The 27,188-nt window shown below is 39.3% G+C and overlaps 1 protein-coding gene across 1 annotated transcript in view; it reads right to left on the reverse strand.

The window, feature by feature from the left end:
- LOC139713512 (cubilin-like) overlaps nt 1-27,188 on the reverse strand; it is a gene marked incomplete at its 5' end in the record, with an annotated part of 59,552 nt that overhangs the window by 3,938 nt on the left and 28,426 nt on the right. Inside the window, 25 exons of the mRNA XM_071625238.1 lie at nt 227-408; nt 1,376-1,520; nt 2,221-2,426; nt 3,097-3,259; nt 5,399-5,604; nt 6,592-6,812; nt 7,855-7,981; nt 10,446-10,631; nt 10,972-11,130; nt 12,213-12,369; nt 13,337-13,506; nt 14,197-14,431; nt 15,346-15,467; nt 16,918-17,067; nt 18,318-18,530; nt 19,540-19,708; nt 20,356-20,537; nt 21,622-21,765; nt 22,448-22,660; nt 23,241-23,419; nt 23,770-23,944; nt 24,475-24,646; nt 25,017-25,198; nt 25,859-26,002; nt 26,502-26,699. Coding sequence (XP_071481339.1) covers nt 227-408; nt 1,376-1,520; nt 2,221-2,426; nt 3,097-3,259; nt 5,399-5,604; nt 6,592-6,812; nt 7,855-7,981; nt 10,446-10,631; nt 10,972-11,130; nt 12,213-12,369; nt 13,337-13,506; nt 14,197-14,431; nt 15,346-15,467; nt 16,918-17,067; nt 18,318-18,530; nt 19,540-19,708; nt 20,356-20,537; nt 21,622-21,765; nt 22,448-22,660; nt 23,241-23,419; nt 23,770-23,944; nt 24,475-24,646; nt 25,017-25,198; nt 25,859-26,002; nt 26,502-26,699 — 4,400 coding nt within the window. The remainder of the gene's footprint in view (nt 1-226; nt 409-1,375; nt 1,521-2,220; nt 2,427-3,096; nt 3,260-5,398; nt 5,605-6,591; nt 6,813-7,854; nt 7,982-10,445; nt 10,632-10,971; nt 11,131-12,212; nt 12,370-13,336; nt 13,507-14,196; nt 14,432-15,345; nt 15,468-16,917; nt 17,068-18,317; nt 18,531-19,539; nt 19,709-20,355; nt 20,538-21,621; nt 21,766-22,447; nt 22,661-23,240; nt 23,420-23,769; nt 23,945-24,474; nt 24,647-25,016; nt 25,199-25,858; nt 26,003-26,501; nt 26,700-27,188) is intronic.

Consider the following 27,188-nt stretch of genomic DNA (forward strand, 5'->3'; position numbering starts at 1 on the left):
GGGGGGGGGGGCAAAGCTAACACAGTGTTTTTTAGTAGCAGTAGTAAAGAGGTGTAAAACATTACCATTTTTAGTGGAGAATGGCCCTTTTGTCTTGGTTCAACCCTCTCATTATTACCACTTCAAAATTCCAGTGAAATCCTGTACACACAGGTTTTCTGATGGTGGATAAAGAGTTAATGTATTCTAATCATAGAAGACTACATGGAGTAGAGACAGCACTCACAGTGACACTGTCAAAGACACAGGACGTGGCTCCCTCCACGATGAAGTGGGTGAAGTAGAGGGCGACGTAGGTGTCTGCTGGGGTGGTGATGCGCCAGCTACAATTGTGGCCGTTGTCATAGATGTTCGGGTAACCAGGAGACATCACCGTGCCATGGGTGGTGTTGTAGTTCCTGTTACAGTCTAAGGAGGGAATGGAAAGAATATCAAACAGAGGTTCAGACAAATTGACTAGACTGTAAGATACTCGTGCTTCTTTCTACGTAATAGTGAGAAAAAAAGTTAGTAGTTACCGATATATAATAGCTTTCTAGAATGTTAATAACAATATGTTTTTCAGTAGTTTCTTTTCAACGGCATAAAATACTTTATTACGGAAGGGAGGAAAATATTGGTGGCACAACAACTTGTCACACATTCTGACGACAAAACAAATCACCACCACCGTACCAGACTATAAGTAACAACAAAACTTTATTCCTCCCCTCACCTTCAGTGCTACTGTCCCCAGTCTCGATCCATTCCTCTTCCAACCTGGGCCGAACAAGCTACACACAATTGGCACAAATGCATATTCACGACAACTTCGTCTGCTTGAATGCAGAAATAACCCAAACCATACATATTTCCCAGGAGCCATATGCCAAAAACAATGAAATAAAATGCCTGTGTTTGGGTTACAACATGACAATAGATGAGTTGCTATGACATGTTTACAATACAAAATTCAAGAAAAGCTGTACTCTGTAATTTGCACCGAATAGCTTCAATCTTTAAATTTTGAAAAGAAAATAGAAGGATTGCAGTAGCTCACCTGAGCCAGAAGCAAAACATGCATGAGACTTACGATGTACTCTGAACTTGTCTTATCTACTGTATACGCCGAATATTTCCCAAGGTTTTTATGTTCACGAATTTTGGGAGTCAGGTGCTATTTGGGAAATTAAAGACATGCGAAAGTATTGACTCTGATTCCGATGTGAACGTGACGTACGCATGTACGATTCTCCATTCAGGACAGGACTCCAAGTTCGCGAATTTATCCACTCGCAAATCGTCGGGAATTCCCGATTCGCAAAATTCAGACTCACAAAATATATGGCATATACAGTATCATGGCTGACCGAAATAGAAGAAAGAGGAAATTTACCAGCTATCTGGTACTCTAAGGAGAAGCCTTTGTAGGTAGTTCTGGGAGCGGAGTCGCTTGCAAAGTAGACCAAGACCGTCTGTCCACTGGAATCAAATATCGGTGGGATGTTGGTCCCGCAGTAACGCAGAACATGCCCTGAATTCTGGGAGCAGCAAATATGAAATCCTCCATCAGTTCACATTTCCACTAATATCACTTCAGCACAATCAAGACATTAATGATTAAGGAAACAGCATTTATGCAATGGGTAATCATCAATGATAATGGTATATATATCATTCAACAGAAAGAATACAAGATAATAAATACAATTACAATAATAATAACAATAACAATGATAGTCATCAATACCATCATCATCAACATCATCAAAAGTATCAGAAGTAAAAGTTTCCAGGATGGAACTTGACATGATGTTAACATCTAAGAGACTTCTTAGACAATAATACAATATGTGACTATAACGATAAGAACAATGATGTCATCGTAAACAAGCACACTCCCATAGAAATAAGAGGAAGATGAAGAAGAAGAAGACAAAAAGGAGGAGAAGTAGCAGTGGTGAAAGTAGTAGTAGAAGTAGTTTAGATTAGCATGCAAGCTAACAAGAGAGTTGTGATGTAATTGGTCTAAATACCTGATCTCATTAGCATTATATGGGTTAAACTACTACTGGCATTTGATAAATTATGTGACCTGAACATGGCACAATTTTTACTGCCCTCTTTAACAGAAATCCATTTGTTAAGGTCACCGTGCCAACCCTAACCCTAACCCTAGCAGAGATCATCTCCAAATTAACATCATAATCAGCTACAGGCGTGTATAGAGCAAAGAATCACCTCTGGCTGGTCACGGAACTCGACGTAATCGTTGTCGCAGTCATTCTCCAGACTGAGATCTGTGACTGTCAGCCTGATCTTGTTGGTGGCATTGGTGCCGTCGATAGTCCAGCCGCAACGCTGGTTGATCGAGTAGTTAGCTGGGTAGTTGGGCGAGGTTAGAGTCTGCGGGGTGTCAGCGGCGTACAGGATTCCTCCACATGGCACTGCAGAGACAGCAAAGAGTTTGTTGTATAATTATGTTTGATTTAAACAGTGTGACTTTCTAATACAGTGGACTCCCGTCATAGCAAAGTCCTCCGGATTGGCAGTTTTCTTTTCTTATACTAAAATTTTGTTACAACCAAACAACCAAACAATAAAAAACATACTAGAGACAATTATTTTGCGACCTGAATATTTATATTGTTCTAATTGGAATTTTGTTATAACCATGCTCGTTGTAATGGGAGTGCACTGTACAAGAATGATAGCTGTCTTTATTGGACTACCTGATATTCTCCCAACACCCACAGAGCATTAAGACAGCCATTTACACACAGGGTTCATGACAGGACCTATTACAGTTCAAACTACCATGGTTCAATATGATTTGATACAATTTGATTCAATCTCTGCCGCTGACTTTTAAGACAATTCAGCAAAATCTCAAGATAAAAAATCTCAAATGTTTCCAAAATACAAATTTTACTTATTGATTTCATATGTGACAAGATCTACAAAAAATCTGAAATCATCTTTCTTAAATATAGCGTTTAACTGGTTGCAATTGATAGCTGAAGTCACACAAAACCCTTAGGACATAGCACCCATGTCCTGATTTGAATGATCTACCAAAGGACCAGCAATAGATTGATTGCAGTCACACATACTTACAATCAACTGATGTGTAGGCCAATGTAAAGCCAGAGCCCGCCCCTGTATCATCTGTGTGGAAGACGACGTAAGCCTTGTTACCAGAGAGAGTGATCAGAGGGGGTGCCTTGTTTCCACAGAACCTCCCGACGAATGGTGCCGAGGAGCCAAGCCCATCCCGGATCTGAGTGTGAAACAACACAGAATCCATAGAGAGGTGACCGAAAGGTTACTTCAGAAGACTAACTGGAGCAATCTGACTGTCGTATGCAGTATGGACAGTTGTGCCTTCTTTTTCTTCTTTTAATCATTACATTCTGAAACAAGCATGATCTTTCTTTTAAATAACCTTCACCTTCAATACTATTTACAGAATGGGTGACAAGAATCCTTCGATCTCATTGGTCGAGAGCTATGGATTGATTCTTTCGCTGGCCGCATGCTGAGTCAAATATCGCGCACTTGTAGTAAGAGTATGTGCACTTGTAGCTAAAGCTCGCGCACTAAGCAAGCATTTGTGCACTCAGTAAGAGATGCCTAAATTGGCTAGAAAATCAAGCATCCAATACTTTTGCCATGCATCCACTAAATACTGGATGCACGGTTTTGAAGTACTGGATGCATGATTATCAGGCTTTTATCTACGGCAAGCCAAAAGGAAATGTATCCAGAAAACTTGCCATTGGGTAACATGATAGAAAACTGATTTTTGGCAAGAAAATTACCCATTCTACAACACAGATGACACACATGTCTTTCATGCATCAGTCAGAGTAGTGTGCATGCGGTAACTATGGAATTTAGCCTAAATCTAATTGGCGCCACTTCGTGGGTTCAGCATAGTTACCTCATGCCCATAATTCCGACTGATACACTCAGGCCTGTGCATCATTTGTATAAAAATTCACAACAGATCTTGATGCTCGATAATGAGGAATAATTTGTGATTCCTTTTCATGTCAGATATTATCTTGAGGACCAAAAATAACAGGTAGTGGAAAAAAAAAGTTTTGCAAAACCCAACAATATTTTACCCATTCTCAGCATGCATGTCAGCATGCAAAAGTTGCATAGTTTACTCAAGCATACCATACAACCATGTCTATAAATCAGTTGATGGATATTGAACTTCAGATGGCAGCAGACTCAAGCTGAAATGCACTAGGTTTGTCATTTCTTAAAGGGACGCAGTCCTCACGAAATAAAAAAAAAAAAATATGTTGTTGTTGGTACCTCCAATGAACTACTTCCATCAAAAACAAACTTTCATATCACCAAATAAGCTCGTACATTTCGGTTAAAAAAGTGTGACTCCGCAAATGAGCAAGTCTTGGCGGAGAGTCATACGTCATCGATGCACAACTCTTTCTAGCAGTGTTCTGCCCGTCATCCCTAGTTATTTATAAATACATGTTTACTATTTATTTTTATATCAATTGTATATATAAATAAGCTTGAAATATTTTGTTTGAAATGATAAAACCACATATTGTCTCATTTTATGAAAAAATCAGATATGATCATTTTGAACACTTAAATTGGTTTTCTGAGGCACGGCTGTCAACTTGAGAGTAGGGCATCAATGACGTTGCACCTTTTGGCAGGCTCTTACACGATCGCTTGCAGGAATTATTTTTTTAAAATCGTGTACGGAGACAATTTTTGATGTCCACGCGTATAAATTGGTGAAAGGTTATATTCTTTAATCTTCTTAATTATCAGTACAGTGAAAATCTCAGGACTGCTTCCCTTTAAAGACCTTGTCAGGCAGAACAGTGATATAGGCAGCTCAATCTCAGTTTCAGATTATTATTAGTTCAGTATCTGCTTGCATATTTCTTATTGATTCTTAACAATCAAATTCATTTCATACAACTTCATTTTTGTAGCTTCTAATGAAAGAGAAATTTACATAGCTCTTTCAAAAAGCAGGGGAATACTCTTATCATAATCATATGCCAGAAATAGGTCAAAGGAGCATGTGCTTTTCATTTAAAAAAAAAATGACATCTTGTGGAATTATCTTCATGTTTTCATTATAGGCCCATCTACAGTGACATCACACACTGCTGTAGTCTTCTTGTTCAGTGATGATGGCATTAAAATTTTAAAATGCATAAACTTTGAATAATGGTCTGATTTTCCTCAACCTTACTGATGTGTTCTGCTAAAATGGTCACATTCACTTTTAATACTGCAATGTATACTTTGGGGAAAATTTCCCTTTAAAGTGGCTTATAAAAAAAGTCTACAATACAAGTCAGGCAGGCTTGTCAGACCACACAATCTCTGTTACATCCTCCCCATGGAGGACTACGCTCACCTCAATGTAGTCTCCATCGCAGCTTCCAGTGCTCCCAACATCGAACGACCCCGTAAAGTTCAGCTGGACTGCCGTGTTGATGTCGGGCAAGAGAATCTGTGTCTTGCAGTCCACGGAATTCTCATACTGGCCATCGTTGTTTATGTCGAAGGAGCTGATGCTGCCGGATGCATCGGTTAACGTACCCCCACAGCCCTGGGCAGGTCCTGCATGGAAGTGATACCGTGGATGATGTGGTCACTCAAATATCTCTGCTGGTATTGGACCATCAGTACAGCAGATTTTTAATGACCAGTATTAAAGCTGAGATACAGATGCTGTACTTAGTCTACTTACTGTTCACGTCAGATTATTATACAAAAATGCAGCTGAAGTCCACAACTAGTGAATGCATTACTCCATAGGGTTGGCATTGGGAAAGTAAATAATAAAATTATTTTACTTACGGACCTTGAATAAAAATCAAATCTGTCAAAATGTAAGGAATGGCATGCTGCCTGATAGAATATTGTTGGGGCATCTCCACTGACCAAGAATGTATTGAAGACTTTGATGATGAATATCATTTTATTTGCCATTGCAACTTAGTACAGATAGAAGCAAACAAAACTTTACACATCAATCTTAGCATAACATAGACTGATGTACTATAATTCTTTTCATTCATCCAGTCGAAGTACACGATCAATAATTGGTTGAATCAAATAAGGGCCATTCATTCAACGGGCGTATCATTGGCCCGAAGAAGCCAATTGATAATTGGTGAAACGTCCCAACAGTAAGTTTGTTTCCAGGTTTTTGTTTCAACTAATTATCGATCTTAGCATGACATGTTACTCAGGGTTAATCTTTTTATCCTGAGACAGATTAATACATATTGGACAGGCTGTTAATACCAAACAGATTTCAGGGATACCAGTAACGAAGAAAGGAAGGACCTGAAAATCATCTAAAAGAAGCAGGCTTGTACATGAAAGAAACTGAATTTTGATACTGCGAGGGTCAGAATTTGGGCCTCTGCCTGAAATCTGGCATCCCTGTGAGCTTCAAAATTTGAAGCCATATCAGGTATTCATAAGGCACAGCTGCTCCGTCTTAACCCGTTGAGGACGAGTTCTGAGTATATTGGGGCAGGTGTCTATGGGAAATGCGTCTTGTAGGAAAATCAGTCCGTCTCTATGAAGTGTACCCACCGTAAGTAGCCACGTATGCGCCTGTGAAGCCTGCCGCAGTGATGGAGTAATCGGTCACCATGTTGATGAGCATGGAGTTCCCAGTGCTGAAGAAGAATCCAGTTGGTGTCACGTCCCCACAGAAGCGTCCCGTGAGAGGCGTGCTGAAATCGGTTCCATCGTAGATCTGCACGTAGTCATAGGCACAGTTGCTGTGAGCTTCCAGCTCAAATGTCTCAAATCTCGACAAAAGGACAAAAAGTGAAATAGACAATATGATGTGTATGTTTGCTATTAAAGAGAGATCAATAAGCATGCTTCAGTTTATCTGGTTTTGTTGGCCAAAGTGTCCCATAACATGAGTGCTTGTATAGCCTGTTGATCATTGTGTTAGAAATCACAAAAGCCGAGTTCGCCTTTTCTGGTTGACTTCTTGATATGGATTTTACAGTCTTTCCTAAATTACCACTGACATGTACAGCCTGTACATGGACAAGTATATGCATAGACAGAAACACAGACACACATGTGACCCACCACTACAAAAGGATCTGAAAGTTGCTTACGGCTGAGCTGAGAAAATCAAGTTTGAAGTCAGATCATCAAAATCAGTCAAAACCACCGAATACCTATTTTTGACATAAGTTTTGTAGTCTGATGTTTCATCTATCATCTGCTGAAATTTTGATGCTAAGTGATCAGAGGAAAGGCAAGAAATTAGCATTTTAGTGAGCCTTGATTTTCTGACTTTTCTGACGGAACAAAAACATCCCCCAAAATTTGGATTTAGCGCTGCAGATAGACTCCGCCCCAAGCAATGAGGGAGTGATCTTATTGGTTAGTGCATGGCAAACTGATTATTGATTGGTCATGCATAGACCACTGGTGCCAAGCTTGAATGAATATTGCGGGGGTTGCTAGAAGCATACCTTCTATTGTCAAGAGGTGAAAACTGTCTTACCTCCCTTTGATCTACGTCAAAAGGAAAACTTTGAAGGTGATTCTCTCCAAACGCTGATTTCCTAGACCACTCAACATGTTTTCATAAAATCATTGATATCTCTGCATTTTTATGAGTCATGTCAGACATGAAATTAAAGCAGACAAATAAAAGAACAATGTCATGTCACTTTCAGAAAATCAACCTCCCCGACTTTAGGATCCTTTTGTGGTAGCTAGTCACATATATACACACATACATGGTGCTAAGACTATGTACAAGTATGCAAGAAGAAATGAAGGAAATTTTCTATTTCTTAATCTGAGATTTGCTGAGAATATTACTTGAACTCCACGATTTTGTCGCTGTTAACAGTGATGATCCATGTACAGTTCTGGTCGTTCCTGTACTCAACAATGTGGGGTGGAGTTTGGATGACGCCGGAGTCACCGGTGAAAACACCTCCACAACCTACAGGAGAAAGTAGAAGCAATATATGTGTCGTATCAAATCTGTGACAAAAACAACCAAGAAATGTACACTGTAATATAAGCCTGATAAATCAACATTCCTTTGTTTCTTTCTAGAACTCTCTCGAAATAATGATACAACTGTAGTAATGTTCCCTTTTTGTATAGATATTATTACTGTATGTGTGCTTTATTTAAATACTGTATATTATTTTTGGATGGCTTCTGAGATTTTTTGTATGTGTGTGCGTGGTTGGAGATGTGTGTATAGGTGTTTGAATGAGTGCACGCGTGTGTGTATTGTATAGTTATTTGAGTTTGCGTGAAGAATTTGAGATATAAAGGTCAACATTATCATAATATGAGCTCCCTCGTGGAGACCTAGTGAGCTCCTTTGTGGAGACGTACATTTTGACCTCCCTCGTGGAGACAATATGAGCTCCCTTGTGGAGATGATATGAGCTCCCTTGTGGAGACTTGGTATAACTAATATTCTTCTTTATATCCCTAGATTTATAATCTTTTGGTATATATTTTATGTTAGTGTTGTCTGGGGTAAATTATTTGTATAGGACCCCAATTTTCTCTATCTCTTCTTTCTTCCTTTAAAATAACAACAACAACTTACAACTCTTCAAATGACTTAGAAATATTGTGCCAAAAAAGGAAAGAAAGAAAGAAAGAAAGAACATATTCAAACCATTTGTGATTTCTCTATTTTCTGTTAAAAGAAAATAATAATAAATTGAAAAGGAAGTTATGACTGAACTGAAGCTCACTTTTAACAGTTTTTTTTTCCTAACGAGAAAGCTTGGTGGTAATCCAGATATCACTCTTTCAGATGACGGCTGCAAAAAGGAGAGAATTTTTTGTTTGCTTGTGTGCAGTCAAGTAAGAGTCTGCTGCTTTTGCACATGTGATTCTCAAAAAAAAATCCAACAGATACAGCATCATCATCACACTCCTACACTATACCGGGTGTCCCCCAAAAAAGCGGAACGGTGGATTTTCAGTACCTTGCGGTCTAAAAGTTGTATATCTTTTGACATCATTAGAAAGAGCATTTTTGGCAAAAGACTATGATACCAAAATCATTAAATTTGGTTCAGTAGTTTTTATTCTACGCCAATTTCTGAAAATGCAGTCATTGTCAAATTTCGCCAGATTTTTGCGACTTATGAGAAGATAATTTGAGTGCGACACGCGATCCATACGGTGAATATTGTGTAAGCTCGGTGATCCATGTCGACAAAAGATACAACTTTCACATTGGGCACGGGCCAGGAAAAAACAGTGTGTGTGAGTGTGTGTGTGTGTGTATGTGTGTGTGCGCTCCCAATATGAAAGCGTTATCTTTTGTTGACATGGATCAACGAGCTTACACAATTCACCGTATGGAACGCATGTCGCACCCAAATTATTATCACATAAGTCGCAAAAAATTGAAAATGACTGCATTTACAGAAATTGGCGTAGAATAAAAAGTACTGAACCAAATTTAATGATTTTGGTATCATGGTCTTCTGCGGAAGATGCTCTTTCTAATGATGTCAAAAAATATATCACTTTTAGAAAGCAAGGTACTGAAAATCCACCGTTCCGCTTTTTTTGGGACACCCGGTATAACCAATTATGATGAGTAATAGTAAATAAGTTTCAACCCTTGACATCCACACAACTTTTGACCGAGGTCAATACGTTCCTTACAACCCACAACCTCTTGCGATGTTAGATCCAGAGATGTACATGTATCAAGCACATAGTGGCGGTAGTATACTCACTGTATCCCACAATGCAGTGCAGCAATTACAAATGTATGTCATACACAGGCCTACAGTTTCAATTTGAGAACTGCATGGTGTATTGTGGTCTTAAATTGCAATCAGGATACCCATAAACACACACATTGTATTTGAACAAGTTGCTTATCACGTACCTCTTATTACATTATTTTGTGTTAAAAGCCCTAGCCACCTTATTGTACTCGTATAAGCTGTTATTTTTGAGGGGGTTCAAGTTTTGCAAATTTCACAAATCACAGCTGGACCACGAATTTAACAACAAACAAAAATGTTGTTATACGCTAGGCTAATAGTGCACTTACGATAACATCAGTTTCATATCGCGAAAACATCTTACGAAAATGTCTGTGACCTCATTCACAAAAATATCCGTTGCAAAAATAACATAAATTATTATACTGGTGTGTATATCATATAATGATACAATAAAACATGCTATTCTCTATGCTACACATAAATGCACTCACTGCGTACATGCAGTGATAGATGTTACATGATATATGACACATTCATATCTCTTCTTAACTATTTGATGCTATTTCCTCCCACTTCTCGTGACGAAAAGAGCTTCCTTTAGAAAACATTCAACAGCCAAAAAACAAGACAACATACAAGAATTGTACGTTATCACTTTTATGTCACCATGGCACTTTTGATACATACCATATTCAAAGCTGAGCTGAAATCCAGTCCCCTGAACGCTGCCATCAGTGTAAAAGTTGACGAAAACAGGACCGACAACCTCAAAGTCTGATGGAGTCGAGGTGCCACAGTAGGTGCCCACCAACGTCCCCTGGGCATCAGTGCCAGCGTACACCCTTACTCCATCATAGGCACAAGTTCCATGGGCTGCAAGATGGTGAGAAAACATTCAGACCTTCTCTTCAACACGATCATCATAACATTTAACAAAATTGAAACCAGGCAACTCCACATTGCCTGCTTATTACTGGCTGCAGGGAAAAAGGATTTGTGCATGTAAAAAAAGAAATGCAGTTACATGTAACTTACTATTATCATGTCTTTGGTGAATACGAGCCAAATCTTTTTTTTTTTTTGGAACAATCATACACCTACATATGCAAATCTAGCTTCACTGATTGAAAGCTACATACTGTTTAACTGATGGTAGCCATGTATCCATTGAGGCCAAGTATTCAGCAATATGATGTACGAAACCGAGACTTACACTCCACATCAAATGGATCCTCAAAGTTCAACAGAACTGGAGTTGTGGCATCGAAGGTCAGCTTGTAGTTGCAGTTTGCATTGTTGGGATACAAGACATTGGGATAGCCTGGTGAGTGAATACTGCCCTCATGCACCTCTCTGAACTCAACGCCGCATTCTGTCATAAAACACACACACAGACAAAATGCAAAAATAGAAATTAACTTCACAATGTTTTTGTTCCAAATGATTTTGCAGTCCTTTTCTCATTTTTCCCCCCTTCATCCTCTAGAACAAGAATAATTTCTGCAGCAACAATTTCATTACAGACATCATTCCTTTAATAAAAAAACACCAAAACAAAATCTGATAAAACTATACTAATTCATTTCATGTTACTTGAACCAAGGACAATTGCTACCACTCATTAACTTAAGAGTTTTGACTTCCGATAATAAATGTATGTATCTTCGTAAAAACTTGGATGACAGAGAATGTCAGAGATGGATAGTGAGGTGACAGCACATAAATGTCTGTTGAGTTTAATATCCAATGTCTTCATACTCTCGTAATCTCTCTTTCAAAATTATTTCTATGCTTTATATTTTTTTTGTGTGTAAACAAAATTCAACAATTAGAACTCTTTTCAAGTGGTAAACATTGCCCTGTATATTGGATGTTTTATTGTTGTATGCATGCTCACAAAAGGCTCTATATTCACTGAAAACAAAAGCATTGTGTTGAACAAATCTTTAAGAGATATCAGTTCAATTTCACCGAGTAACAAGAACATTGACAACAAGTCTGAAATAAGTAGCTTTAGCCCTAAGCAAGAAATGGGTAGAAAACAGGTGGAAACATTTGGTGTGACAATAGGGAGTTTTCACAAGCACGGCGCGGCCGGGAGTTGAGCGTGCCGTGTGCAAAATTTGCTTCTGCGCATGATCAATGCCAAGAAACGTCCCATCCTGGGGAAAACAAGTACGGTACTTGGCCAATATAACAATTGGTCCTGATGCTGGCAGTGAGTGAGCCAGCCAGCGAGCCAGCCAATCAGCGATTTTGTCCATACGCTCCATCCTGTATAGGAAAGCGAAACTGCTTAGACAATGGGGACAGGAGTCCGAGTACGGGGACTGTCACAGCTGATTGTTTCTGCATATTCTCAGTCTTCCCGTCGTGTAGCGAAAACTCCCTACTGACAGAGACACAGTATGACAGCCAAGGGCAGTGGGTCCATGTCAACTGGCTCTTTCTCACCTGAGGTCCATGTGGCTTGGAAGCCCTGGCTCTGAGAAGCTGCATCACTCCTGAACTTGACTGTGACTATCCTGTTTGTGGATGACACCCGGGCGGGGCTGGATGAAGAGGTGAAGGTTCCCAGGGAGGGGGCGTCCTCGTCATCTCCATCAAAGAACTGGTGGAAGGAGTGACAAGACAGAAGAGTGTTTTGGACTCACAGGTTTAATAGCTATATCATGCTGCTGGCTGAATGCCCTGAATGGCTATGAGCATGGCGATATTTAGTTTGCAGGTTATCATGAGCATAAAAATGACCTATTGACAAAAACAGCTATCAGTTCAAGAATATCAATTTTATGGGACAATTAGCATCTACTTATGTAGAATATCAATTTTATGGGACAATTCACATCTACAAATGTAGAATATCAATACTATGGGACAATTAGCATCTACTAACAATGACTGACTCATAGTAAGGCCCATGAACACCACAGAGATAACACTCCTGTGGGCCAAAGTCCATGTCCCATCGCCTGCTACTGAGGTGATGTGAATCACAGATAAATAAGTCATTAGCACCATATCACTTTCTACATACAGGCCATCATCTATTGTAATAACTGACTCTAGCTCCATGGGGGGATCACACATGAGATTGTGCAACCTTTTCTACATCTAGAGATAGTGGATTATCAGATGTAGATGTGAAGTTATCAACAAACAAACAAACAAACCAACAAACAAATAACTTAAACATGCCTGACTAATGCATGTTCCTACAATTTATAAAGACCAGCTAATATCTAGCAACCCCCCCCCCCCACACACACACACACAAAAAGAGCAATGTATGGACTGTATACATCTTTCTCATACTTGCCTTTCCCCGAGACCTAAAAACATCAAAGATAAGGCACAGTCATTAGTACAGTTGTCCAGTCATTATATCTACATGTACTGAAAGGACAGTAGATCTTGTGTGACATCAATGAAATCTACATATGAATCTGATTCCTCAGTCAATCATTCTAGGATCCGCAAACCACCACTACAGATGTATGTATTGTTTTACATGAAAGGGAAGAAAAATTTTACATCAAAATAGAAAAGAGACATATTACAAATACTGTTCCAATCACCTCCACAGTGTCCCCTGCACCGATGCCAAATGTTGGGTTGAAATCGAGATTGATGTGGTAAGATTCCTCCGTATAGAGAGTCCAGATACACTCCGTGTTGGCATCATAGCTTTGTGGGTAGTTTGGCGTCTTGATGACTCCCGTGGAGCTGTGATAGTTTCCTCCACAGCCTGAGAAAGCAAGAGAACAGGTGCATTGTCAGAACTACATCACATACTGTATGGGAGGACTTTCCTCAAACAATCTGTGTACTTTATCTCTGATACAGGCACAGTCACACAAGACAGGAGGCATCATAGTACCTATCATGTGACATAAACATGGACATAACTGAGCAAGTAATACCAGTCACCAAGTTAGTAACTCAATTTGACATTACATGGTATGTAATTGATTTTCTCTAGCCAGAAATGCTTGACGCCGAAACATACTTCTCAGTAGGATATAATACAATACGTATATAATGCTGACTGTTGATTGCTTTTCAATTTACTACTAAATAGAATGACTGTGTGTGAACCATAGAGTGAAAAGACAATGCACAGACATACAAATCTGAACTTTTTGAGTGACAGTATAGAAACTCAACAATCTATCAATACTCTCTTTACCGAGTACTTTGTTTTTCACATTTAACTTTTCCCTTTAATGGTAAATGATACAATAATTTACAGAATATGACCTTTCATCCTTTTTACATTAGTGCATGTACATGTATGTAATAGGCAATTGGCAGTATACTACTTAGTACATAGAAATAAATCTTTGGTACAATCCAGCACAGATTTTCTCAAAGCTTTGATTGAATACATGACTTTCTCTGAAGACCACATGGTTTCATTAAATATAACAAAACCTACCAGAAGTCTCTGTTGTCCAGACCATTTCAAAGCCTTGAGCAGATAGACTGATGTCTGTCACAAACGTAACAAAGAGCAGGTTTCCACTGGATGTCATGGCAGGTGGCGCTGTGCTGCCACAATATGGGGTCTGGCCAGAGATCTGCGGAGAGTTCCAGAAGCCTCCATTCCGCACCGACAAGTAGTCATACTGGCAGTTTTCATGCGTCTCGATATCAAAGGCGGTGAAAGAGTACTAAAGGGAGAAATGGAACCATGCATATTTAGACAAGGGCAGATGCACTTGACAGCAAGTTTTCAGATGAAAATTACAGGAAGATTTCTGAAATCACTTTCCTCTCACATCTGCCTAGTTAGACTGTAACAGATGATTAGAAAAGATCACCGTTATTGGGTCTGTCACAGAAAAGTGAGGCTTTTGGTTTGATAACAGCATACCACTGCATGTTTGGATGTCAAGTTAGCTTCGTTAAAAGGCACCCTGGTCTTACATATCACAATGAAAATGTTCTTGCTCAGATGTTTCTGAGCAAAGTGCTCTGGTGCCGGTTTTAAGATGAAATTCAGACCTTGGTACCTTTCCACCGGGAGCACAAGTAGGCACAGCTCACAAGGAAACACATACTGATGAAGACGAGTTGAGGTTTAAGTCTGATGTAATGTCTATGCTGGTCCTCTAATTTTCACCATGACCGTTAATCTCTGATCTACAGAGCAGCAGCAGCTCAAGGCTTTTGAGTGTCATTTTGTTCCTGTGTTGATTTATCCTTTTACCACATTCTGTTTTCTCTTTAATGGATATGTCTTCAATTAAACATTAAAAAGACTAAGTTATTAGAATATGATCTAATATATCACCCAACAACCCAAAATTCACCATACTTGAAAAAAACAAAAAAACAAAATAAAATACTAGTTAGCTCTATTCATACGGTGTAGTTATTGTCCCACGTTTTTGTAGGATTTTTCAGCATTTTTAAGAGTTAAGCACCTCAAACTTAATTAAGTGGAATGAATGACGATTACATTAAACAGTATAATAATTAATGGGGCTCAATAAAGATGAATGAAATCAGCATAGGACCTGACAAGGCCCAATGAGGATTGAATGAAATAGTGTAGTAGTGTGGATGCTGTCTTCTTTCTTACCGTGATGGTCTCGCCTGCCGGTGCCTCTATCCTCCACACACAGTGGTCGTTGTGGTCGTAGGGTTGGGGATAGTTTGGACTTGTGATGACACCATTCGTCCCTGTCACTACACCACCACAGGCTATGATGTCAAAATTTGAAAACACATAGGATATGCTCAACGTTTTCTTGCCTTTATCGTTAATTCATGACAGTCAAGTGCTAAACACAACAGTGACAGAGGTCAGAGTATTGAATATCAAATATTGAATTACCTCTGAGTTGGTTGCCAAATTGAAGAATAAAATCATGACTATCAAAAACATTTGAATAAATTGGCCTTTGACAACATCACACTTCAAATCAACTCTCCCATGGGTGATGGATAACTCTTTTGTTATTTCTAATAATCCTCTACTTAGGAAAAAAACAACAAATCAATAATCCTCAGATTTTTTTTGAAGTACTAAAAAATTACCTTTAGGTAAGGTACAGAAACAGACAGCAAAGTCAGTGGATCGTATCACACCTTAACTACATTCAAATATGACAGAAAAAGGATGTAGTGCAACTTGAGGGATTTTCAAAACATTGCAACTGCTACTAATGGGTCAGACTCCCGTTTTGAAAATATTAGCATGTTTTACCTTCCATCATTTCTGCAGTATTCCTAAATAACAAACATACAATGTATTCCACCATGCACTGACAGTTGAAATGTTGGATTATGAGATGGCAGTCATATAGTGGCATACCTGTCACCAAGGACTCAATAATTTCACTAGTGGCTTGAAACAGTGCATGATATATTTGTTTCATATCCCTCTAGTGAAGCTTGAAAAAAAAAAAACCCAAACAAACAAACATGTAAAATCTTCAAATCACATTTGAATATTACAGTATAGATGCAATTTACAGTGAACTATATTAATAGAATGACACCAAAAGCACTTTACACATGCTATCTATGCACAAGCATTGTTCGATTGCTTATGTATGATGACATTCTAGGTATAATACACTATGCCGAGAGTGTTGTTGTGGCATAGTACATTCTTCTCCTTTGACAGTTTTTTTTTTCTTTTGGGTGTAGTTTTCAACATCAAAGCAATGTTATGTTTGGTCACAAATGGAAAACGCTATGTACTGTACGTCAATCACTAGAAAGGATTTCATAAATGACGATAACATTAAATGATTTTATGAGGAAATTCATCACAATATCAAGTGTCGTCTACAACATCCCATTCAACTTCTCTTGCACCCGCGTTCCCCTGGAAAATACTTAAGTAGTGATTGATGACATCCAGTCGTATGGCACTGTGAGGCACTGAAATCCATTTTGAAAGGTGCTGCACCAACACATCTGCCTTGTACCTGTAAGAATCTGACCGACACATCTGTATCTCCACCTAACCCGGTCCTATTCCTCTTCTTCCTCCACCCCCCCCCCCCCCCCCACGTTCCCTCCCCCCCCCCCCCCCCCTCCCCTTCCTTACTGGGACTCAACAATCCCACCCTCCTGCTCTACTGAAAGTGATATGCTGAACCAATAGGAGCACATTCTCCAGTGATGATAACATAGCTCCCACCTGATGCTTCATACTGCATCCTGAAGCCAAGTCCTACGATGCTGCCGTCAGTGCGGAACCTCAGGAATGCAGTCTGGAAGGGGATGAAGAATGGATCTGGGGTCTGGGTTCCGCAGAATCGCACAAGCTCGACACCACTGTCATCCACCCCTGAGCATAAGTTGAGACGGAAAGGGAAGATTAAAATGAACAAGACATTGTTACATAAAGTGCTAGAGCAGCATTTACTCTTAGCAAGCTGTGCATAGTCATTTGTCAGATGATTTGTTAGTTCTTTCTTTAACCTTTTCTTTGCCAATGAGTCAAATGTGCACAACTTTTACACACAAACCTATGAGCAGGTAATATCACGTGGAATGCAGAGGGTTAAGCGAGTAAAATGGATTGTTTAATGAATATGCCCCTGATAAAGTAAGAGATGGAACAAAGGAAGAATATAAGATTCTTGAGATTCCTCTGAGAATGCATCATACAGTGAACTCAGGGCACGAAAAAACAAAAATGGGTTGAAGTAGAATTCTTTTTTGAATCTTCACAAAAGTGCCATAATTAATATAATTAATGAAAACACAATAACTCTTGATGTGACACAAAGATTTTCTGACTGGGAAAATAGCTGCATAGTGTTTATCCCTTATTAGGTACATATACATACAGTAAATATGAATCATTAAATCAGTATTACACACATTATATTCTTCTTAAGATGTTTGAAAATACACATGTTTATCAAGACTAAAAGCAAATGGAAAATATTTCAGAGGAATCGATCAGGTTTTGCTCATATTAGTGATATGTTACATTTATATGAAATCTCGTATTGTGGTGGGTCATTTCTTGATAGACTGATGCACACACAAGTTCAGAGGGATGTTTTAGTTCTGGTTGAGATATGGATTTAGGTTTTAACTCTTGGCAAAATAAGTAGAAACCATTTATATGAAATATTAAGAGGCATCCAATTCTGTAATTTCTAAGCGGAATCAAAAGTTTATTTGATGAAAATTGGTTTTGAAATGGCTGATATACCCCAAAACGAAGAGGTCCTAATAAAAAGGTGGGTCTCAGCTTTTATTAGGACCTCATTGCTTTTGAATAATTTTGGATATCTCTGCCATTTCAAGACCAATTTTCATCTAGTAAATTTTTAATTCCTCCTACAATTGTGTGCTCTTTTAATATTTCATATAAATGGGTTCTAATCATTTAGCCAAAAGTTAAAACCGAAATCCCCATCTCAACCAAAACTATACCATCCCTTTAGAAGAAAAGCTACATACGGTACATAACAATACAATAATTAAACAACAGCTGTGGAGAGACAGTCAAGCATATTGACTTGATGCATACATGCACTACAAACAAGAACCAACCAAAAACAATAATCCAACAATGCTTACCCTCAAACACCTGCAGGTAATCATACACGCACGTCGTGTGCGTTTCCAAACCGAAGTCGCCAACGAACGAGAGGTATATGGAGCTGTTTACGTTGACAGCATTACCCAGAACCCACTCGCAGTTCAGGTTGTTGGAATAATTTGCGAGTCCATATTGGGGGCTCATGATGTATCCAGATTCTCCTGGGCTAACAGTCAGCTGTCCACCACAGACTGAATTAAAAAAAAAATAAAAATAAAAAAACAGGAGACAAAATACATCCAAAGTCAAAGAACAAAAATGAGCACATGAAAGAGAGAATGAGGAAAGACATGGATACAGGAAATGAGGGATTTGTTGAGATCAGAAGTTTCATGCCAGGATGAAAGTAAATTAAAATTTAATGACATAGTGGTATCATAATAACAACATGGGCATATTTACCAAGGGTAGCCTCATAAGCATTGGTACTGGCCCTTTGTCATCAGAATTACCCCAGAAAATAGAAAGTATGGTTAAATCAGCTCAACTTTTCATGCTTTTTATCTCAATGCCTACCCACAAATTATCCAAAAACCATCCTAGATTTAGGTTATAGAACCACAATACTGACAAATAATATCTTCAGCATTCTGGTGTTAACCACATTCACATATTCATATAATAAGACATTAACACACCCATCAATCCGGCTGGATGATTCTCCCTATACAGTCTGTGCACAATCATTTTTTTTTAAATGACATTTTTTTCCTCTAGCAATGTTTACAGTAGTTGCTTATGCCAACTCAGAGGCTAAACCATCTCTCACAAGGTCTTTTTACCTGCCCTCTCTGTTTTTCAAATTATTTTGCAATGACAGTAACACAAACAGTAAGCATGAACGTGGGCATAATTCAACATGGGTCAATGAATTTCATTTTAAATGTGCTACAACTAAATATGCATCATGAAGTACACATAATAGGTGTTCATATCGTCGGTTGAGAATGATAAGGGCGTTAAGTTGCCGCTAAACCCATAGTGTTCTGGACAACTTAACGCCCTTCTCATTCTCAACAGACGATATGTACTTCATCCACATCTCTTTAGACTAAAAGAGCAATACAAGCAAGAAATTGAAAAAAAATTCCCTTGTGTGAGTATGAATTTGCACCTTTCAAAAAAAAAAAAAAAAAAGGCCCCAAACTAATCTTCACAGACTTGACATTTGAAATGCATCAAGCAACATGCAATACACACCTGATGCATCGCTTGAGTCGTAACGAGCGGAGAACCCGCGTCCTGACACACTGCCGTCAGTTCTGAAGATCACCTTCATTGTGTTGCCACTGGAGGATATGGCATTGGGTGTGGTGACTCCACACAGTGTGTCCAGTAATGGTGCATTGTCTCCCAGGCCATTATACACCTGACAGGAGAATGATCAGGATTTGTGTGTGTGTGTGATAAAGACTGCCTTTTCTGTCACATTCTTAATTCTAAAACATGCAAATGACATACAAAAATTTGTATACAAGAATTTGTATCCAAGAATTTGTGTACAAGAATGTCTCCAGTATGGTGCATTGACTCTAGGGCTACTATACACCAGACAGAAGAATCAAAAAGTTATTTCTTTTTTTATGATGAATATTGCCTTTTCTGTCACATTTTTAATTTAAAATGTGACAGAATACTCTATCGTGTGTGTGCTGGATTTTTAATACAGGGCTGTCAACCTGTGCGGATCGAAACAACAACAACATCAAACATATTGATGCACAGGAAAAACCATCTTTTAGTGAGAAAAAATTACCTGAAAATGGAAAATAAACATATCATATAAATTCTTTAAATAACAAATATTTCAAATTTCAAAATATTAACATTTTATATAAATTTCAAAATATTTACATTTTATATAAATTTCAAAATATTTACATTTTATATATTCATAATTATGTTTACTTTTTCCAAGAAAAAAATAATTACAAATAATGTCAAGGTATAATAGTTGGCAACTCTGTTCACATCACAGAAAAATAAATTGAAGACAAATGGGCAGAAAACACTCACAGCAACGTAGTCATATGAGCAGGAGGACGAGTCTTCCACATCAAAGTCATCAAAGTAGAGAGTGACAAGGTGTCCCTGCTGGACCGTGATGCGCCACTCACACACCCTGGAGTGGTCATACTGGTTGGGGTATCCCGGCGATGAGAACGACCCCGTGGAGGTCACGAGGTCACCACCACAAACTAGACAGGTGGCAAAAGTCACGAGAGTCTAGTGTTACTCTTTTGTTTTTGTACCAAAAAACAAGCTGCTGAAAACTGCTTATCCGATAGTGGCGAGCCAATAGAGTAAATTGGAGTCAAAATGGTCCTGGGCTTTCAATCCTAGAGCTCAGGCCCCTTTTGACTCCATCTTTGTCTTTTTCTCCAACTTCTTTTCTTATTTGACAGAGAGCGATCACATATCCTTACATTGCTATACCAAGACTTAAATACAGCCTTTGAGCATAACATGACATGGGGAAGGGGTGGAAACTCTAGCCCCTCTGCCCCCCACCCCCTACAAATGTGTTGATCAGATCAACTTCAAATGCTTCAAAGTCTCCAGTATTGTCTAAAATAGATATCAGATAGAGACCTCATGGTGAGACATCTGAATATCTTTCTCTCTACTGCCAGAGCTACAACAGCAAGAACCTGTAGATTCTCATCTAATCCTAATCAAGTAAATATGTATTAATCCAGGACTTCAAACTGAGTCTGGTATTATAGGAGGACAGGTCTCCAGCCTCAAAATTTTTCAGTTTTTAGCACAACAATGGTAAAAGGCAAACCACTGAATTTTACAGTATAACTGTGAACCAGCAACACATTATTGTTTTCCTGATAAAGTTATAATCCTCGAGTCTGAGAAATGTACAATAAGGTGGTCTTAGTGATACTTGCTTTCTTTAAAAGAAATTGATGAGTTTAGTACATGAACTGCCTCCTATCTTAAGTCTGAGATCATTGTAAAATTTGAAAGAACTGAAAGATGACACAGTCTTCATGTCCTTTAATACAGCATGCTGCTGTGGTGATTAGAAAGATCGTTTTTATATATTGCATTTTAATACCATGCCTCCTGCATGTCTTTTTAAAGGTAATATATCAAAGCTATATCTGACTAATAGCCAGCTTTCTGTAGGCTGTAATGATATTGCCTGGAATATCAGACACTATTTGAAGGCTGAGGTCTGGACATGTGGAAAAAGTTAAAATCAGAAGACTTGTGCCAAGTAATCTCAGCAGACTGTGTTGGTGATGGGTCATATGGTGTGACTGGTACCTTCTTCACTGGATGTAAACTGTAGGGAGAAGCCACTTCCTGTCTGAGAATCGGAGTTGGAGACGAAGACGATGTAGGCGTAGTAACTTGACGTGTCCACCGAAGCTGGGATGCTGCTGCCACAATACGTCCCCAGGATGGATGCTGCAGTGATGAATCATTCAAGAAAGTATTGTTAGTCTATCGTTTCATTCAAGGCATACAGCTCATTGAGGTGTTTTTTATTCTTTCTTTTTTTTCTGAACCAAGAACAAAGACACCAAGTATTGAAAGCATTCAAATCTATTTCTTTCTTTTTTTTAACGTAGGAGTATTTTATCTAATCTACTTGATACATGTATGTTTGAAAGCAGTAGAAACGATATGAGCTGAGAGCAATATTGACCATCTGATTACAATGTTGTTAGACAAAAGCAGAAAGGTTCATACAAATGACAAAGAAGCTCTCTGAATGAAAGGATTTTTTAGGTATTACATTTATTTCTTCTTCTTTTTTTCAATACAAAGAAAATTGTTTATTCTGTTAACACATTCAAACATGATGTGGTAGAAGAATACATAGCATTTCCTGTGCAAAGCCTTATTCAAGGTACACTTGTATTCGACTAGACTTGATGATTAAATGTACAAAAATCACTTTAAAATGTTTTTCATATCATTAAGATTGACTCTGCCATATTTGGAATAGGAATCACTTCACATCCTTTGGGAATGCTGCCACTCCACAATCTTCCTGAACTATTCACATCGCTACATTTGTAGAGCAAGAAAATCACAACCTTTTGAAACCATTTCAGCAAAGCTACTACATGAAAAGAATCATCACCTGATGCATTTCTTCCATCATGAATCCTGACGTAATCTCCGGCAGAGCAATCCCCAGTGCCGCTGACCCCAAATGCAGAAAACGTCAGAGTGAGGTAGTGCCCGATGGGACCCGTCACGTACCACTCGCAGTTCTGGTTGGCCGCGTAGTTGGCAGGATGGTTTGGAGAGTTGAAGCTACCACTGGTTCCAGAGAAGCTCCCACCACAGGTTGCTGGTTGGTTGGTCAATACAATAGCAAAAGCCCCATCACAAATGCAATTTGCTAAAAATCATATCTGGGTACATGGGCCAACTGTATCAATATCAATGCAATTGTTCTGCCTCTGTACAGAATTTGTGAATGGGCATCATTTTCTCCAGATTACACACAAGCTGCATGCTATAACATTACTCCAAGTGACTTCTGGCTCTCCCGCAGTGACATAAATTACAATACCTTCAAAGGGCGTAACAGATCTGACAAGCGTTTTTTGGTTTTGTTTTGTTTTTTGTAATCAGTAAATCATGCATTATTGTTTCAAATAGTCATAAAGCATTGTGAAGAAATTTGACAGCTTTTACAGCTCAACCATTGAGTCTACTTTATTTGAACATTTTGCATCTGTTTCAATCATTGATACATTTTTGTGACCATTTTTCCTTTCTCTTTAAATAAATCCACAAAAGTTTCGAAGCTTACACAATGGTCATGTTTATTGCTCCTCACAAGTCTGTTGTTTCTTTCTGCTAAATGGATTGAAAGTAACACATTTTCCCTTTTGTAAACTGTCAAAATGAGCAGAGGATGTTACCTGTGCTGTAGGTCATCTTGAAGCCCTCATGGGTCACACTCTGGTCAGTCGAGAAACGAACATACATGGCATTTCCAGTTGTGGTGACTGGGCTTGGAGCAGTGGACCCACAAAACTGGCCAATCAGGGAACCACTGGCTGAACTGCCGTCACAGACCTCGACGTAGTCATACACACAGCTGAGAACAAAGCATCACAGATTTACTGCATGGCAAAAGCAGTGTACTGTTGGCTCTCTACAAAAACTGTTCCACTCTGTAGAAGTGTCAGGCATGAACAAACTCGAAACTACAGTCATCAATGTACTAACTCATAGTATCAACTTGGTTCTATCACTTCTGGTTCTAGAGAAGAAGATATCTTAAGATTCTTTAATTTGAGGAGAGGGTTTGGGCCCCAGATGCCAGCAGAAGAGCGATCACAGTAGCTCACTTAGGTGAGCTAAAAATGCCTGTTGAAGACGTTCAAAGGTATTTTGACAATGACTGACATGATTAAGGTATGGCGATGAAAGATGGATAGCTAATACCTTTCATGAGGTTCAATGTAGAAGGTGCTGTCGAATTCACCCCGTATGAGGCTGCCCTGTGGACCAGATATCACCCAGACACACTCTATGTTCTGGTCATAGGAATTTGGCCAGTTGGTTGAGGAGATGAAGCCGGTGTCGGAAGTACTGGTCAGTGTTCGGTGACCACCACAACCTGCAAATATGACCGTGGAGTTTCTCTCACCAATTATTTGCACTTTCAAATCCATACGAGAATATCTGTGTTGCAAGAACCTATCCACCAACTACCGAACCCTAAATTTACTGATTCCACAGATGCATGTCTTCTACAGAGTGCCATATTTGTGTGTCATTCCATAGTGCCAAAGTGCCAAAATACTGAACTCTTAATATTTTGTAAAGTGCGTATGTAGATTGTACAGCTAAAGCTACATTGTGAGCAAAAACTAAGCACATGTACCTGTACAAGAAGAAATTTTCATGCAAGTAATTTTTCTTGCTCAGCCTCAAGAAATTTGCATGTTTTTAATTCCACTGCATCAAAATAAAATAGCATATAAAGCCCAAAAGGTTGCATGCTTTTATTTCCACACCAGTTTCCTGTCGTCTGACAGTTTGTAGTTTACAGCATTGCAGTATACATTACATCATTTACTTACAAGCAAACTTGCACAACTCACACAATGGTGGAAGTAAATTGAAACAAAAGGAGTGCCAACTGACCAGCTGTCTGAGTGACATAGCTTAGGCTGAAGCCACGTCCACTACCAGCTTCATCAGTCACAAGACGGACGGTCAGCCTGTTACTGGAAGTGACAAGATCCGCTGGTTCTGTGGTCCCACAGTAAGGGCTGGTGCCGAGGGGAGGGGAGCTCAATGAGCCCCCGTTCAATAGCTACAAAATGAACATGGGATAAGAGGAGTGATGCCAACCTTCATTTCACAACATAGACATTGTGGCAGTGTCAAAAGCTTTGGGGTGTTTAGTAGTTGCATTCAGTGGTAATCGTAGAAAGTGAAATGTCTTATTGAAACCCATCCCATAATGAATTCTGGAATCCCCACAGGGTGCTAGCATGGACCCAGATAGGGAGCTAGTATGGACCCAGATAGGGTACTAGCATGAACCCGATAGGGTGCTAGCATGGACCCATATAGGGTGCTAGCATGGACCCATATAGGGTGCTAGCATGGACCCATATAGGGTGCTAGTATGGACCCAGATAGGGTGCTAGCTATAGTATGGACCCAGATAGGGTACTCACATAGAGCTGGTCCTTGGAGCAGCTGGTGGAGGCCTCGAGGTCCAGTTCCTGGAATTGGAGGCTAATTGTGGAGCCCGTGGCAGTCTCCACGTAGTAGGTACAGTCTAGATTGGTCCTGTAGTTTGAAGGATAGCCGGGGCTCTGAATGGTCCCACTGGGACTTATGTAGTGACCACCACATCCTGTAGAAGGAAGTGAAATCACTGAAAATTGGTATCTGAAAATTCACTATTGTCTCTTATTCACTGACATTAACATTACTGTCATTACTGTAAGTAACATCATTGCCTCTTATTCTGAGATATGAACTATGTCTATCAGCCGCTCAGATGCATTGTAAGGAACTAATACAGTTTTTGCACAGCAGTGCAGGACTAATGCTTGGTAAGTAATGCAAGAGTGGACTTATTAAAGGTAGTCCCTTGGTGGAGGTCTGAGATGTGGTGGAGTACCAGCACACCTCCCATAGCACAGACAGGTGCTACTTTCAGCACTTCTATTATCAGAAACATAGACTGAGAGACAGACAGACAGATGAGGACATTGGAGGAAAAAAAAAAAAGACAGAGAGGGGGGGGGGGGGGGGGTAAGAGAAAGGAGAGCTACAGTTGTAGATACTGTAAAACCAGAGAGTTTTGCATGCATGCAACTTTTGCAAGTTCACAAAGGAGCAAATTCGCAAATGTAAAATATGCGCAAAAGTTTTTGTACACACATTATATTGAATGCCAGTTGCAATTCACAAAAATTTCATGCCGCGAATGTTTCTGGTTTTCAGTAACTACATTGTAAAACGGGAAGTAGGATTGCAAACATGCTGGGAGGCCAGCTATGATCCTTACCAGTCTGGTAGGTTGCCTCAAATCCTGTCATGTTGATGGAGATGTCTGTGTGGAATTCAACTCTCATCACGTTGCCAGTGGAGAAGCTTGGGTTGGAGACGGATCCACAGAACTCATTCAGCAGTGTGTCCGTGTTTGCCGCACCTAATGGGACCCAAGATGCAATATATAGATGATAGTACTCTCGTTCTACTAGCTAACGTAATACTATCACTGTGTAATAGCACGATGTAACAGGTGTGGAGAGACACTACAGAGTTAAGTGAGGTGTTGCATTACCTTAAACGATGAATGAAACCCACATTATAAAAAAGGGAACTTTTTACCCTAACAAGAGAGGGGACAAGAATATTACCCTTACACATAAGTTAGTATCAAGAGGAGGGAATGTGACTGTGCTTCTCATTTTTCTTCTCTCTTTTTTTTAAAGATATCTTGTGGAATTCTCTTAATTCTTTTCCACATCATTGTCCTGTAGTGACTTTACATACAAACTGCTCTAGTCTTCTCATTCAGCAATGGTAACACTGAACTCTTAAAAATTCATAACATTTGAACAGATTGTCAGCATCTCGTCAAATGTGGAAGACTGTTGTAATACTTTTAGAGCAGTACCATCAGTTGCCAACCAGCCTTGACTCACCATCATAGATCCTAACCCAGTCGAAGACACAGTCACTGCTGGCCTCCAGGGCGAAAGAAGTAAAGTTGAGAATGATATTGTCGTTGATCGGTGCTGTGATGATCCAGATGCAGTCCAGTGTCGTTGCATAGCCGTCTGGGAATCCCGGGGAGCTAAACGTCTGAGGGGAAGAAACTGCTGACAGCGGGCCACCACAACCTGGAAAAAGCAACACAGTCAGGGTGAATGGTCCTTGTTGCTGCATGGGCACATTCTTGCACAATTCCACAGTCCACACTGGTCTTCACAATTTTTTACTTGACATATCAAACATGCTTAACCTGTTGAGGACGGGCTAATTTTGCTACAACATGCATTTCCCATAAACACCTGCCCGAGTATACTCGGGACTCGCCCTCAACGGATTAATACATCCACACAATAAGCCAGCTCGTAGTGGTGCTTGCCATCACATCCACCTGACAGCAACAAAACATTCATTAAAGACCAGTATATTGATAGAGACAATTTGTTAGTGCATTAAACGCATGAAATGGCTGCTTCCCATGTGTTCACGATGGACGATTCTTTCTTTGAACCCAAATTCCTTAAAATTTGTCATTCAAGCTTATACCATATGTTGCTTTAAAAATGAGTGGAGTACCTATAAACTGACAGAAAACAGGTCATTTGTACCACATGATCTAT

This window comes from Diadema antillarum, unplaced genomic scaffold (assembly GCF_040938485.1).
Source record: "Diadema antillarum isolate AM-2024a unplaced genomic scaffold, OU_Dant_1.0 seq00001991_RagTag, whole genome shotgun sequence".
Lineage (NCBI taxonomy): Eukaryota > Metazoa > Echinodermata > Echinoidea > Diadematoida > Diadematidae > Diadema > Diadema antillarum.